We start from the raw sequence: 16,774 nt of genomic DNA on the forward strand, positions 1-16,774 counted from the left end.
AACGTATTATTCTGTGCTCTCTAATTTGTGTATAATGAACCCTATTTCTTTGTCATGTTTTCTGTCTGCAGATGGTGGTCCTCTGTAGCTCAGCTGGTAGAGCACGGCGCTTGTAACGCCAAGGTAGTGGGTTCGATCCCCGGGACCACCCATACACAAAAAAAAAAAATGTATGCACGCACGACTGTAAGTCGCTTTGGATAAAAGCGTCTGCTAAATGGCATATTATTATTATTTATTATAGATGACGAGGTCCCAATGAATGTCCCAAGAGAATAAGGGTACATCATTGTATTCCATGAGTTATATGTATACCTATGTTAGCAAATGTTTTAAACAAAAATACAATTTAAAAGACACACACAATGTATAAACCTATTACAACTGGAGTAGGCCAACCATGCTTAGTGTGCATGCTTCTGTTCCAGCCCAGCACTAACACACCTGATTTAAATGTATCAAACCTAATTAGTTGATAATCAAGTGTGCTATTGCTAGGCTGGAATAGATGTCTGCTCACCAGGTAGATCAGGGATCAGTGGAGCGAGGTTGGCCACCTCTGGTATTGACTTTGTTTTGTTCACCTTATGCTTTCGTAATAATAGCCTACTTGTTACTAAGATGTCTAACCTTTACATATGAGTTAGCTTACTTGTACACTTTGAAATTATATAAAATGAAGTGCTGATTCTTTGAAGTGAAGTGTTTAAACCTGTTTCTATTGTTAACTATTATTCAAGATGAACTAGTGTCGATGTTGATTAATCACAGATCACAATCCTGCAATAAAGAGGGGAAGGGAATCTGTCTCAAATGTTCTGTGTTTTTGTGTTGTATTCTCAAATGAACATGACCTTTTTGTTCAGTTGTAAGCTCTCCAATTAGTTTTATTTGATTGTCACTCTTTCTCAGGATATCAGTCATGAGAACCTATTTTGCGGCTGATGATAATGGCATACAACGCCAATGCGGCAGTGGTTCCCAACCTTGAGCACCCACAGCAGCACACATTTTTGTTATAGCCCCGGTCAAACATACCTGATTCAACTCATTGAGGGCCTGATGATTAGTTGATGAGTTGAATCAGGTGTGCTTGTCCGTGGCTACAATAAAAATGTGTACTGTTGTGGGTACTTGAGGACCAGAGTCAGGAACCACTGGCCTACAGTATGACAGCATTAGCATTATGGGCATTTGCAATGCACCCCTTGACATTATGCATCTGAAGCAGAAAATAGCTTAACTCACACATTGTTTACATATTGTTGAGCTATATGTTTTCAATTATAAAATGATACCAGTAGACAATGTATATTAGGCTAATCATTATACTCGATTTTGTACATGCCTTGCGCTGATATGAAATTGTTTTGTGCAAATCCAACCCTAGTGAAATGTCTGGAAGCAGGAGATGATGGGATCCTTATCTTAAAACATACAACTACTACTAAGTTCAATGCCAGTTGGAGGTGCCACTGTGATAATGAAGATGGTTTGCCTAAGACTACCACAACTATTACATTGTCTACGCTACTTGTGTTTAAATTGTAAAAGAAAGAAAGAATAGTTAGGCTATAAGAAATACATTTTTATTCAATGAGGCAAGGCAAAGCAGAGATGACACACAATACAACAATATAGACTATTATTAAAGTATATGTACAATATCATAAACAATAGTATTTTACATGTTCCAAATTACAATGTATTTATTCATACATGTGTACATAAGTTACTGTGAAACTGTGTTTCTGTTTAATCAGCAGTTATTGCTACACCCTTCATTCGGTTTAAGGGGGCACTTTTGTCATGACGACAAGGGGAAGGTGCTCTCTACTCAAATGGCACAACAGAATCATTCAGATTGACCAAGGCACAGCATATGACAACCATTTTGTCTAACTGAGGGATGTCTCCTTTCATATCTGGAAATGGGCGAAGTAGTAGAAGTAGAAACTGATGCTGCTGCAGCATTGCTCATCTTCACAGTGGGAATCCAGTCGACATGGGTGTCCTGATAGAGGTTAGCTGGTGAACCTACAGCATCAGGGCTCTTGATTGGTTGTGTTTAATTCAGGTGTTTTAGTGTCATATAAAGATTAAATCTATTGTTGGGCTGGATGAACCAATAGTCAACACATCAGGTTGTCCTATCCCATTAAGGCCTTTGTTCTATGCTGTAATGGCCATACATTGTCACTCTTTATGAATAAAGTTCTCAACAAATTATCATTGGGTCAGTGCCACTGGAGTTTTTTTGGACAATAATGTCCTCCTCCAGGCTAGATAGACGTCATATTGTACAATTTGTGTCTCCCCTTTTCGTAGGCCTAGATTAGATGCTTGCATTCAAGACAAGGTCGTTTTTATTGATCTGTTTGTCAGTGTCAGCAGAGAAGGCCTAGGCTACCCCATGATTTGTCGTATAAAAAAATATTCTGCTAATGTCTCCAGTGTAGTAGAATTGCATTGCCCTCTATAGCTCAATTGGTAGAGCATGGCGCTTGTAACGCCAGGGTAGTGGGTTCGATCCCCGGGACCACCCATACGTAAAAATTGATGCACACATGACTGTAAGTCGCTTTGGATAAAAGCATCTGCTAAATGGCATATTATTATTATTATTATTATTATTATTATTATTATTATTAAATGTGTTTATCAAAGGCCACATTTTTCCTGTGCAAAGGAAAGAAAAGAAACATCTCTGATATAGCCTGTAGGCCTATGCCACTATGCGTTGAGCCATGCACAGTGATTAGACTGAGTTATATTAAGAGCCTAAATTATGACTGTCCAATCTACTCATCACATTAGGAATAGTAGGTTTACATTAGTCTGCAAATGTGATGATAGATGCATGCAATGCTTTATTATAAATGTTAATTTTTATGGTGGAAAAAATAGCTTCCCTAAAACTTGAAACTCATGCGCAGCCTATGAGAGAAACTAATGCTAATAGCTAGACTACACGCTATTTAGCTAGCTAATGTTGGGTAACTTAGTCCTGTTGTCAACACCTGGTTAGCATAACAGCTAAACTCTAAATCGATCAGACTAACCAGTGATGAAATGATCGGAACAGACCCTGTACTGACAGCTGACTGGGTTCAGGTCTTGACTGGCAAAAATATTTATTAGCTTTTTTGACAGTTCTTGAGTCTTATCTCCTTGGTGTGTCATGATTGTGGGTAATCTGTTGTCTTTCCTGCCTTGTTAGAGCAGCCAAATACTGAACAGAAATGTACCATGGTGATGAATCAACTCGTTTTAGGCTCTGTTATCATGCAGCTTGGGGTAGCCACTCAGCTGGTGTTGTCGGAGGAATTGAATCTTCCAATATGGTCTCCAGGAGGCGTCATACGCATTGACGGGTCCACAGTGGAGAGGGTCAAGAGGTCCAAGTTTCTCGGTGTCCTCATCCCTGAGGATTTAGCACCAGCACAGTCGTGAAGAAGGCATGGCAGCGCCTCTACACCCTCAGGAGGCTGAAACGATTTGGCATGGCCCCTCAGATCCTTAGGAACTTTTACAGCTGCACCATCGAGTGCATCCTGACTGGTTGTATAACCGTCTGCACCGCTTTCGACCGAAAGGCCCTACAGAGAGTGGTACGGATGGCCCAGCGCATCACTGGGGGTGAGCTCCCAGCCATTCAGGATGCACATGCAATGCGGTGTCTGAGAAAGGGCCGAAAAATTGCCTATGGCTCCAGCCACCCCAGACACGGACTGTTCTTCATGCTCACTTCCGGCAGGTGGTACCAGTGCATTAAGGCTCAGACCAACAGACTCCTAAAAACTTCTATCTCCTGGCCATAAGACTGTCACGGTAATCTCCTTTTATGCATTCTGGGCATGCTTTTGTAGTACCTAACTTGCTAATGACCATCAGGTCCTAATGGCCTGGTACTCAGGGCTCTATTGCCCCTCTAACTACTCTGACATCAATGCAAATGCCATCAAAAATCACATCAAACAGTTATCATCAAAACAGAATCCTGCTTTTAAAACTCAACTTACTGTGATCAATTTGAAGAAAGAAGTTCATCAGCAGGTTGAAACTGAGTGCAAAACATGGTCGTTGTGATGTTGTTTCAAAGCCTAACACAACTAAATGGACAGCGCTTTCTAAGGTGATGATTAATTCAATACACCCATACGCATATTAGAGCTTATACATACGCATAGGCTTATGAGCCCAAGCCAGAAAAAAAACCTGAATTATGATTGCGCCTTATACAATACATAGCCTACCGCATATTACACATGGCAGGGACACATAAAACAAAACTGATTTAAGATGTCTTTGGTACATAATTGGTCTAGCCTATACTCCTCCCAAAAATATTTTGGGATTTTTAAAAATATTTTCATAATTAATTGGGTGGAACATTACCTTCAGCTATACAGAATATCTCACCACCATGCGTTTCCATCTCCTCCTCGCTCTCCTTTATTCCTTTCTTGAGCGTGCAAAGGGGCTGTCAACAGTTTAGTGAAATATGTTTTGTTTGCGAAAACATGTTACTGCAATGTTCCCAAACAGATTTCACTTAGTTTCCCAAATTAAGGACTGGGTAGCTGCAGGAACAGGTTAGAGAGCCCATGGCATAAAGAGTTTGGGCGGAATATCACCTGTCGGGCAGCGAGAGCATGTTCCTCAAACAGTGGTTGATGCGTGGCGTGAAATAAGTGTTCTTATATTTATTTCTCAGCTGCTCATATTAAGCATAGCTCCGCTATAAAACTGAAGTAGCCTACCAGGCATCATCGAAAAACTGACTGACGAGAAAGCTCGCGGCCTCCATTCGCTATTTGAGTACATGCCCCTGTTCCTGCCCATTTGATAATGGGCCATTCTAAATCGAAACTCATTTAGCATATTAGTAAAGACGAGATTAAATTGAGAATAGTCTGATGGGTGAAAATATGATCACTTGATGAGAGAACAGTTGTGCAGGCTGAGGCAAGGAACAGAGCGCAAGCTTTTTTTGCGACTTTCTCAAATCATCAATAGCCTATAGTCGCATCATGCAGCCCTTATATGTTTTGATTTTTAAGACACTCTAAGGTTTGTATCATTCACAACTAAAGTTGCCAAATAACTCTAAATCTAGCATATAGGACCTGTTTCAAATGATCCGTTTTAGCTCAACATAGTCCCTTCATATGCGCACTCGCTCCGGAATGGGAAAAATATCCTTTCTATTTTATTCAGCTAAGTGCAATTATATTCTTTTAAAATAATATAATATAAAATAATGGCACGGGACTTATAAGCATATCTTGTCAGCTGAATGAACAAGCCTACAGCCTATGGCATGGGGCATAGCCAGTTGACATACAGTAGGCCAACTCGTATTCTGTTCTTCGGAAATACATTTTCTTCATATCATAATGTTTCTTTAGATCTGACTAAAATAAACAATGGATTTTTTTTTATGGTGTATATTAAATTGATTTATTATACTTTTTTAAATGTAGATGTTACGAAGGCGCACATCAGCGGCTTGTATGCAGCGTGTACGCCTTGAGGCCTGGAGATGCTAAACGTGTGTTTATATTATTTAACGGTCAACTACCATGAGACTGGCATCTTTTACATGACAATAACCGGCTGACAAAATATCATGACCGCCACAGCCCTAACACACCTTCACTGTCACTCTTATTCACATGTACACACACATACTCACATACGCACACTCACATACACCCTCACCCACACACTAATTACTGACGCCACACACTTACCCTTCTGCTAAAACGATTTTCTGTTAATCAACACCCACTTACATACACACCCACCCACCACTTATGCTGCTGCCATACTGTTTACTATTATTATTATTTATCCTGCTACCAGTCACTTTCTCCTAATCCCTGCCTACATGTACATAACTATCTCAAACACTCCATTATCCCTGCACATTGTAAATGTGGTACTAGCACTGACCCTGTATATCGTTTTTTTTTTTTTCTTCCTCTCTTATTTCTTCTGTTTTATTTTTGTTATACTATTTTGATATTCAATACTGCACTGTTGGGAAGGGCTTGCAAGTTAAGCATTTCACTGTACTTGTGCATGTGACAAATGAAACTTGAAACTACTATATTACTTTTTTTATTGAACCTCTTGAGATGGGGAAATGTGTTTTTTATGAAGTTGAACATGTGCTCTTTATGACAGAATGTTAAAATTAGGTGAAATCAAGTATTATAATTTCTTTCCAGTTACACTTCTTAAAAGGCACAGAATTGGTGGAATGACCCTTATATGATTACTTTATGGCTTGGTCAATATGAAAACATATGGCTTCTAGGTCTTAATGTAGGTCTTAATGTATACATCGGTACATCTTCCTCGTTTCCCGTGAGAAATGCGAAGATGCCCATACCTTCCCATTCCCGAGAAGAGTGCAGTTACCTAGCATACACACAATGCTTGACTACTAGGTGATGTGTCCAAACAGATACTATGGTATGTTCTAACCACTGAAGTCATAACCATATCTTAGCACTGACGTCTTTATCCCATTACTGCAGTCATAAACCAGGTAATGACCCATCCTCTATTTAATTATAAAGCATGTTTAGAAGGAGAAGCAGGTAAAACATAGTTACTTCCCATTAACTGTGATGAGTCAGTCTGGTGTTTTTATTTGGAGAAAATGTTGTGCTGACGTTTGTGTCTGTGTGTATCTTTCCAGACACGTGCCCTACCCTAACCTGTATCCAGACCAGTCCCCTAGCGAGGAGTGGACCATGGAAGAGCGCTTCCGACCTCTGACTTTCCACGGCATCATCCTGCGGTCCCAGCTGGTCAACCTGCTCATCCGTGGCGTCTGCTACGCAGAGAACCAGTTGGTTAGTGTCCCAACCCAACACACTCCTCAAAAGAGTCATATTCGTTAGTGATGGGTGAAAACATTTATACAATAGATTATTACGAGATTATCTTAATCTTATCTTGATTTTAATCTTTTTATATGGTGAGCCAACATGTTTTCAGCACTTTTATTTCAATGACTGCTCAAAACTTTTTTTCTCATGGCTCTCTTGTTCCTCTTGAACATCGAATCACAATAAAATCAGAGTATCGATTCGCAATATATAAAATAGTGTTACATATAGTATCGGCACCTAAGTATCGTGATAAATCATATTGGGAGGTCCCTGGCAATTCCCAGCCCTAGTATTCATTAGGCACCAAATGGAAGAAACTTGTTTTTGTTCTCCGTTGCAAAGCGTTTTGCTACGTTTTGCTACTGTGTGCTATGCACTAATGAATATGACCCAGGAGTTAGTCAGTGTGTCTAGGGGAGAGAGGAAGTGTGGGAGTGTCTGTGTGTCTGTATTTGTGCATTTTTCTCTTTGACTGTATGTCTGTGCATCCACATAGAGTGCCACGCAGCCCAGACTGTCATACGCTGAGATGACGGAGGACTACCCCCGTTTCCCAGACATCCACGACTTGGACCTGGCCCTCCTCAACCCCCGCATGATAGTGGTACGACCCAGTCCATCACACATCTATAGCTACTACTGCACCCACACCCCCACATGATAGTGGTGCAACCCCGTCCATCACACAGGAGCTGTATTGTTAGACTTCAGTGGAGTTTCTGATATTATCAATCATAATCTGTTGCTGAAAAACCATGTGTTATCTGCCATATCGTGGATTGAGAGCTACCTATCTAATAGAACACAGAGGGTTTTCTTTAATGGAAGCCTCTCTAACGTAAACCAGGTAGAGTGTGGTGTTCCTCAAGGCAGCTGTCTTAGCCCTCTACTGTTCTCCTTTTTTACTAATGACCTACTACTAGCATTGAATAAAGCCTATGTGTCTATGTACTCCGATGACTCAACATTATACACGTCAGCTACCACGGCAAGTAAATCACTGCAACCCTTAACAAAGAGCTGCAGTCATTTTTAGAATGGGTGGCTAGTAATAAGCTAGTCCTAAATATATCGAAAACTAACAGCATTGTATTTGGGACAAATCATTTGTTAAACCCTGAACCTCATCTAAATCTAGTAGTGAATAATGTGGTGATTGAGAAAATTGAGGAGACTAAACTGCTTGGTGTAACCCTAAATTGTAAACGGACATGGTCAAAACATATTGATTCAACGGTTGCTAAAATGGGGAGAGGTCTGTCTGTGATAAAGCGCTGCTTTCTTAACATCACAATCAACCAAACAAGTCCTACAGGCCCTAGTTTTATCATACCTGGACTACTGCCCAGTTATATGGTCAAGGCAAAGAGTGACATAGGCTAATTACAGTTGGCCCAGAAGATAGCAGCACATCTGGCCCTTAAATGTACACATAAGGCTAATATCAACAACATGCATATTTACATTTACATTTACGTCATTTAGCAGACGCTCTTATCCAGAGCGACTTACAAATTGGTGCATTCACCTTATAGCCAGTGGGATAACCACTTTACAATATGTTTTTTTTTTTTGGGGGGGGGGGGGTAGACGGATTACTTTATCCTATCCCAGGTGGAATTTCAAGTGTCTCCAGAAGGTGGTGAGTGACTCCGCCGTCCTGGCGTCGTGAGGGAGCTTGTTCCACCATTGGGGTGCCAGAGCAGCGAACCGTTTTGACTGGGCTGAGCGGGAACTGTGCTTCCGCAGAGGTAGGGGGGCCAGCAGGCCAGAGGTGGATGAACACAATGCCCTCGTTTGGGTGTAGGGACTGATCAGAGCCTGAAGGTACGGAGGTGCCGTTCCCCTTACAGCTCCGTAGGCAAGCACCATGGTCTTGTAGCAGATGCGAGCTTCAACTGGAAGCCAGTGGAGTGTGCGGAGGAGCTGGGTGACGTGAGAGAACTTGGGAAGGTTGAACACCAGACGGGGTGCGGCATTCTGGTTGTAGGGGTTTAATGGCACAGGCAGGGAGCCCAGCCAACGGCGAGTTGCAGTAATCCAGACGGGAGATGACAAGTGCCTGGATTAGGACCCGTGCCGCTTCCTGTGTAAGGCAGGGTCGTACTCTCCGAATGTTGTAGAGCAGGAACCTACAGGATCGGGTCACCGCCTTGATGTTAGCGGAGAACGACAGGGTGTTGTCCAGGGTCACGCCAAGGCTTTTTGCACTCTGGGAGGAGGACACAACGGAGTTGTCAATCGTGATGGCGAGATCATGGAACGGGCAGTCCTTCCCTGGGAGGAAGAGCAGCTCTGTCTTGCCGAGGTTCAGCTTGAGGTGGTGATCCGTCATCCAAACTGATATGTCTGCCAGACATGCAGAGATGCGATTCGCCACCTGGTTATCAGAAGGGGGAAAGGAGAAGATTAGTTGTGTGTCGTCTGCGTAGCAATGATAGGAGAGGCCATGTGAGGATATGACAGAGCCAAGTGACTTGGTGTATAGCGAGAATAGGAGAGGGCCTAGAACTGAGCCCTGGGGGACACCAGTGGTGAGAGCATGTGGTGCAGAGACAGATTCTCGCCACGCCACTTGGTAGGAGCGACCTGTCAGGTAGGACGCAATCCGAGAGTGAGCCGCGCCGGAGATGCCCAACTCGGAGAGGGTGGAGAGGAGGATCTGAAGGTTCACAGTATCAAAGGCAGCAGACAGGTCTAGAAGGACAAGAGCAGAGGAGAGAGAGTTAGCTTTAGCAGTGCGGAGAGCCTCCGTGACACAAAGAGCAGTCTCAGTTGAATGACCAGTCTTGACACCTGACTGGTTTGGATCAAGAAGGTCATTCTGAGAGAGATAGCAAGAGAGTTGGCTAAAGATGGCACGCTCAAGAGTTTTGGAGAGAAAAGAAAGAAGGGATACTGGTCTGCAGTTGTTGACATCGGAGGGATCGAGTGTAGGTGTTTTGAGAAGGGGTGCAACTCTCGCTCTCTTAAAGACGGAAGGGACATAGCCAGCGGTCAAGGATGAGTTGATGAGCGAGGTGAGGTAAGGGAGAAGGTCTCCGGAAATGGTCTGGAGAAGAGAGGAGGGGATAGGGTCAAGCGGGCAGGTTGTTGGGCGGCCGGCCGTCACAAGTCGCAAGATTTCATCTGGAGAGAGAGGGGAGAAAGAAGTCAAAGCATAGGGTAGGGCAGTGTGAGCAGGATCAGCAGTGTCATTTGACTTAACAAACGAGGATCGGATATCGTCTTTTCAAAATGGTTGACGAAGTCATCCACAGAGAGCAGGGAGGAGAAGTTGGCAAAGAGCTTCCTAGGGTTAGAGGCAGATGCTTGGAATTTTGAGTGGTAGAAAGTGGCATTAGCAGCAGAAACAGAGGAAGAAAATGTAGAGAGGAGGGAGTGAAAAGATGCCTTGTCCGCAGGGAGTCTAGTTTTCCTCCATTTCCGCTCGGCTGCCCGGAGCCCTGTTCTGTGAGCTCACAATGAGTCGTCAAGCCACGGAGCAGGAGGGGAGGACTGAGCCGGCCGGGAGGATAGGGGACATAGAGAGTCAAAGGATGCAGAAAGGGAGGAGAGGAGGGTTGAGGAGGCAGAATCAGGAGATTGGAGGGAGAAGGATTGAGCAGAGGGAAGAGATGATAGGATGGAAGAGGAGAGAGTAGCGGGAGAGAGAGAGCGAAGGTTGCGACGGCGCATTACCATCTGAGTAGGGGCAGAGTGAGTAGGGTTGGAGGAGAGTGAGAGAGAAAATGATACAAAGTAGTGGTCGGAGACATGGAGGGGAGTTGCAGTGAGATTAGTAGAAGAACAGCATCTAGTAAAGATGAGGTCAAGCGTATTGCCTGCCTTGTGAGTAGGGGGGGACGGTGAGAGGGTGAGGTCAAAAGAGGAGAGGAGTGGAAAGAAGGAGGCAGAGAGAAATGAGTCAAAGGTAGACATAGGGAGGTTAAAGTCACCCAGAACTGTGAGGGGTGAGCCATCCTCAGGAAAGGAACTTGTCAAGCTCATTGATGAACTCTCCAAGGGAACCTGGAGGGCGATAAATGATAAGGATGTTAAGCTTGAATGGGCTAGTGACTGTGACAGCATGGAATTCAAATGAGGAGATAGACAGATGGGTCAGGGGAAAAAGAGAGAATGTCCACTTGGGAGAGATGAGGATTCCTGTGCCACCACCCCGCTGACCAGATGCTCTCGGGGTATGCGAGAACACATTGTCAGACGAGGAGAGAGCAGTAGGAGTAGCAGTGTTTTCAGTGGTAATCCATGTATCCGTCAGCGCCAAGAAGTCGAGGGACTGGAGGGTAGCTTAGGCTGAGATAAACTCTGCCTTGTTGGCCGCAGAACGGCAGTTCCAGAGGCTGCCGGATACCTGGAACTCCAAGTGGGTCGTGTGCGCAGGGACCACCAGGTTAGAGTGGCAGCAGCCACGCGGTGTGAGGCGTTTGTATGGCCTGTGCAGAGAGGAGAGAACAGGGATAGACAGACGCATAGTTGACAGGCTACAGAAAATGGCTACAATAATGCAAAGGAGATCGGAATGAAATGAACTAAACATCTGGGAAAGCGAGAGAGCGGGGCCTCCCTCACTTACGTTTCACTGAAACACCCAAATATACAGTGGGGGAAAAAAGTATTTAGTCAGCCACCAATTGTGCAAGTTATCCTACTTAAAAAGATGAGAGAGGCCTGTAATTTTCATCATAGGTACACGTCAACTATGACAGACAAAATGAGAAAAAAATATTCAGAAAATCACATTGTAGGATTTTTTATGAATTTATTTGCAAATTATGGTGGAAAATAAGTATTTGGTCACCTACAAACAAGCAAGATTTCTGGCTCTCACAGACCTGTAACTTCTTCTTTAAGAGGCTCCTCTGTCCTCCACTCGTTACCTGTATTAATGGCACCTGTTTGAACTTGTTATCAGTATAAAAGACACCTGTCCACAACCTCAAACAGTCACACTCCAAACTCCACTATGGCCAAGACCAAAGAGCTGTCAAAGGACATCAGAAACAAAATTGTAGACCTGCACCAGGCTGGAAAGACTGAATCTGCAATAGGTAAGCAGCTTGGTTTGAACAAATCAACTGTGGGAGCAATTATTAGGAAATGGAAGACATACAAGACCACTGAAAATCTCCCTCGATCTGGGGCTCCACGCAAGATCTCACCCCGTGGGGTCAAAATTATCACAAGAACGGTGAGCAAAAATCCCAGAACCACACGGGGGGACCTAGTGAATGACCTGCAGAGAGCTGGGACCAAAGTAACAAAGCCTACCATCAGTAACACACTACGCCGCCAGGGACTCAAATCCTGCAGTGCCAGACGTGTCCCCCTGCTTAAGCCAGTACATGTCCAGGCCCGTCTGAAGTTTGCTAGAGTGCATTTGGATGATCCAGAAGAGGATTGGGAGAATGTCATATGGTCAGATGAAACCAACATTTTACCAAACTTTTTGGTAAAAACTCAACTCGTCGTGTTTGGATTTGGAGGACAAAGAATGCTGAGTTGCATCCAAAGAACACCATACCTACTGTGAAGCATGGGGGTGGAAACATCATGCTTTGGGGCTGTTTTTCTGCAAAGGGACCAGGACGACTGATCTGTGTAAAGGAAAGAATGAATGGGGCCATGTATCGTGAGATTTTGAGTGAAAACCTCCTTCCATCAGCAAGGGCATTGAAGATGAAACGTGGCTGGGTCTTTCAGCATGACAATGATCCCAAACACACCGCCCGGGCAACAAAGGAGTGGCTTCGTAAGAAGCATTTCAAGGTCCTGGAGTGGCCTAGCCAGTCTCCAGATCTCAACCCCATAGAAAATCTTTGGAGGGGAGTTGAAAGTCCGTGTTGCCCAGCGACAGCCCCAAAACATCACTGCTCTAGAGGAGATCTGCATGGAGGAATGGGCCAAAATACCAGCAACAGTGTGTGAAAACCTTGTGAAGACTTACAGAAAACGTTTGACCTGTGTCATTGCCAACAAAGGGTATATAACAAAGTATTGAGAAACTTTTGTTATTGACCAAATACTTATTTTCCACCATAATTTGCAAATAAATTCATAAAAAATCCTACAATGTGATTTTCTGGATTTATTTTTCTCATTCTGTCTGTCATAGTTGACGTGTACCTATGATGAAAATTACAGGCCTCTCTTATCTTTTTAAGTGGGAGAACTTGCACAATTGGTGGCTGACTAAATACTTTTTTTCCCTACTGTATAAGATCCCACAGTTGACAGTGCATGTCAGAGCAAAAACCAAGCCATGAGGACGAAGGAATTGTCCGTAGACCTCCGAGACAGGATTGTGTCGAGACACAGATCTGGGGAAGGGTACCAAAACATTTCTGCAACATTGAAGGTCCCCAAGAACACAGTGGCCTCCATCATTCTTAAATTGAAGAAGTTTGGAACCACCTAGACTCTTCCTAGAGCTGTCTGCCTGGCAAAACTGAGCAATCAGGGGAGAAGGGCCTTGGTCAGGGAGGTGACCAAGAACCTGGTGGTCACTCTGACAAAGCTCTAGAGTTCCTCTGTGGAGATGGGAGAACCTTCCAGAAGGACAACCATCTCTGCAGCACTACACCAATTAGGCATTTATGGTAGAGTGGCCAGACGGAAGCCACTCCTCAGTAAAAGGCACATGACTGCCCGCTTGGAGTTTGCCAAAAGGCACCTAATGATTCTCAGACCATTTGAAACAATATTCTCTGGTCTGATGAAACCAAGATAGAACTCTTTGGCCTGAATGCCAATCGTCACATCTGGAGGAAACCTGGCACCTTCCCTACAGTGAAGCTTGGTGGTGGCAGCATTATGCTGTGAGGATGTTTTTCAGCGGCAGGGACAGGGAGATTAGTCAGGATCAAGGCAAAGATGAAGGGAGCTAAGTACAGAGAGATCCTTGATGAAAACCTGCTCCAGAGCACTCAGGACCTCAGAATGGGGCGAAGGTTCACCTTCCAACAGGACAACGACCCTAAGCACACAGCCAAGACAACGCAGGAGTGGCTTCGGGACAATTCTCTGAATGTCCTTGAGTGGCCCAGCCAGAGCCCAGACTTTAACCCAATCAAACATCTCTGGAGAGACCTGAAAATAGTTGTGCAGCAACGCTCCCCATCCAACCTGACAGAGCTTGAGAGGATCTGCAGAGAAGAATGGGAGAAACTCCCCAAATACAGGTGTGCCAAGTTTGTAGCGTCATACCCAAGAAGACTTGAGGCTGTAATCGCTGCCAAAGGTGGTTCAACAAAGTACTGAGTAAAGGGTCAATATGTAAATATTATATTTCAGTTAGCAAAAAATTCTAAAAATCAATTTTAGCTTTGTCATTATGGGGTATTGTGTGTAGATTGATGAGGGGGAAAAACGATTTAATCAATTTTAGTATAAGGCTGTAAGGGGTCTGAATACTTTCCGAAGGCACTGTAACTCAAGCTAGCAGTAAAATCAGATTTAAAAAACAGATGAAACACCTCCCGGCACAACACGGACTGTGAAGAGACAGAAATTCACACACACCCACACACTATTCTTTGTAATGTAATGTAGTATTGTAATATTGTAATGTAATAATGGAGCATTGTAAATTTATATTATGCATAATGTTTTGAATGATGTTATGTTTTATCTCTTTTTGGACCCCAGGAAGAGTAGCTGCTGCCTTGGCAACAGCTAACGGGGATCCTAATAAAATACTAAATATTACATCTACAGCTAACACTGCACTTACACCCCCACATTATAGTGGTATGACCTAGTCAATCATTATGGATGTGTGACAACTCTTTATGGAGTCAATACAATGGAAAATGCGTAAAAGGGACAATTTACTTCAAACATAAAATTGACATTTATTTTTAACAAGTGATCATCTTTCCCTTTCAGGACGTCACCCCATACATGAACCCGTGCCCCTACACAGTGTCCCCAAACACGCATGTGTCCCAAGTTTTTAACCTGTTCAGGACCATGGGCCTCCGACACCTGCCTGTGGTCAACGCTGTAGGAGAGGTGAGTGTTACTGCAAATGGTAATTAAGACCCATTCCTCTAAGACCCATTCCTCAACTTGCTGTTTCCTCTCTGTGGACAGGGTTGTATTCATCAGTGAACACTGTAGCCAAACGTTTTGCAATGGAAAAGAGAAAGGAGTGTTTCTTGTTGGACAAGTTCAATTAGTCCCTCCTTGTTTAAGTCTGTTTCCTTCTGTTTGGTGCCTAATGAATACAACCCATCATAAAGACAAGACACACCATAAACTAATTTCAAGTATGTGACGCAGTATGTATTAAATGTCTATATTGTTCAAATCTAAACCGGTATGAATTATCAACATTCTCTCAGACATAAATGCAGCTTCAAGTGACTAAAGCCACTTATTTGGTCTGTGAAAATGTGCTCTAGAATTTGCTTTTGCATAGACGCACTAAGCAGAGAAATTGCTTTCTTAATGAACTACTGTAGCTAATTAATTATTTTTGAGAGTCTGTCTAGAGTAGAGGAAGCAATTTGCTCCATGATGTCGCTTTCTGAACCTTCTCTTTCAGATTGTGGGAATAATCACACGACACAATTTAACCCACAAGTTCCTTTTGGTGAAACTCAGACAGCACTACATCACCATTTGAGCTCCAGAATCCAGTCTTTAAAGCCGACAAGAGCCGCCCACGTCTTGCTGTCCTTGAGACACAATCCTCCCTTCAACTGGACCTGTACCATGCTTTTCCATGTCTTATCCATTACACACACACAACCGCATGGCATCCATTCTCTGTATGAGACAATAGGCACACACCCCTTGTAATGAAAGCTGGTGACTTTCGTCTGCTGAGGAGCCTTCCTTCACCCCAAGACATACCCCGTGTCCCAACAAGTTTCCATGCTTTATCAACCGACCGACGATTTATCATCTTTATCACTGTAGCACTTTTGTTTAGATTTCTGACTGTATGTTTTAATTTTGTTATGTTTACTGTATATTTAAATGTACTATTCTATATATTTGCACTAAAACCATTTCACTGTCCCGCCAGGGCTTCGATCAAAGTAGGCTTATCAAGAGATCAAGATGTCACATTAGGGACCATTTCTAATCAAGGGATATGTTTGGAGCTACATTAACACAAAAATACATAATTGCACTTGTGTATATAAAGCTTAACAGCAGACAGTTATTCTCACAAATATTCAGGCAACAAGGTTATGAGAGTGTTTGAGAGGACTGAGGAAGATGGTGTATGTCAAGACTGGATGGAATTGACCAAGGTTTATTCATTTAATTTGTGTTATTTTGACTAAATATGCTGGGCCAAGGAAGGCTCAGCATATTTTCTAGACAGAAGGGTGGATGTTTGTTTGTCAGTATTAATCCTTAAGAGTCTATTGGCGCACCCGTGCGCTAATCTAAGTAACATAACAAAATAATCCCCATCAAAATCTGTCAGGTTAAACTAGAGATATCAGGTTTTTTGCATGGGCTGCGTAACAATCCACCACATCAGCCTATGTCGGGCGTTCCGCATCTGCGGTCGAAGGTGGCCGAGCTACAGCTGTGTTTGTCAGACCATGAGACATCCTGAAAATTGGTATTCTCATGAAAACGTCTATAGCGTCGGAATGGTTTGGCCAACAAACTCTCACGAACACAATGGTGTTCTCCGTTTTGCTCTACGACCCAACCACAAGTGTCACAGGAATCGTCTGAAGGTAACTCATACAAATGAATGGAAGTATGGAGGTAGTTTTGTGCCAACAAAAATATTTTCGGAGCTTTCTTATATCCTAGATATAGGACAGACACTTCAAAACCGTATTTATTTTTTACTGTATTTTTTGCCATTTATGAACGTGTTATTCAATGAGTTT

At 43.2% G+C, this 16,774-nt stretch overlaps 1 protein-coding gene across 1 annotated transcript in view; it reads left to right on the forward strand.

Annotated features, from left to right (window-relative positions):
* LOC121538302 (chloride transport protein 6-like) overlaps positions 1-16,614 on the forward strand; it is a 61,056-nt gene extending 44,442 nt beyond the window's left edge. The window contains exons 19-22 of the mRNA XM_041846179.2: positions 6,713-6,869; positions 7,405-7,512; positions 14,796-14,921; positions 15,457-16,614. Coding sequence (XP_041702113.2) covers positions 6,713-6,869; positions 7,405-7,512; positions 14,796-14,921; positions 15,457-15,537 — 472 coding nt within the window. The 3' untranslated portion in view covers positions 15,538-16,614. The remainder of the gene's footprint in view (positions 1-6,712; positions 6,870-7,404; positions 7,513-14,795; positions 14,922-15,456) is intronic.
* Positions 16,615-16,774: the final 160 nt, after the last annotated feature.

Source organism: Coregonus clupeaformis, chromosome 24, assembly GCF_020615455.1.
Source record: "Coregonus clupeaformis isolate EN_2021a chromosome 24, ASM2061545v1, whole genome shotgun sequence".
Classification (NCBI taxonomy): Eukaryota; Metazoa; Chordata; class Actinopteri; order Salmoniformes; family Salmonidae; genus Coregonus; species Coregonus clupeaformis.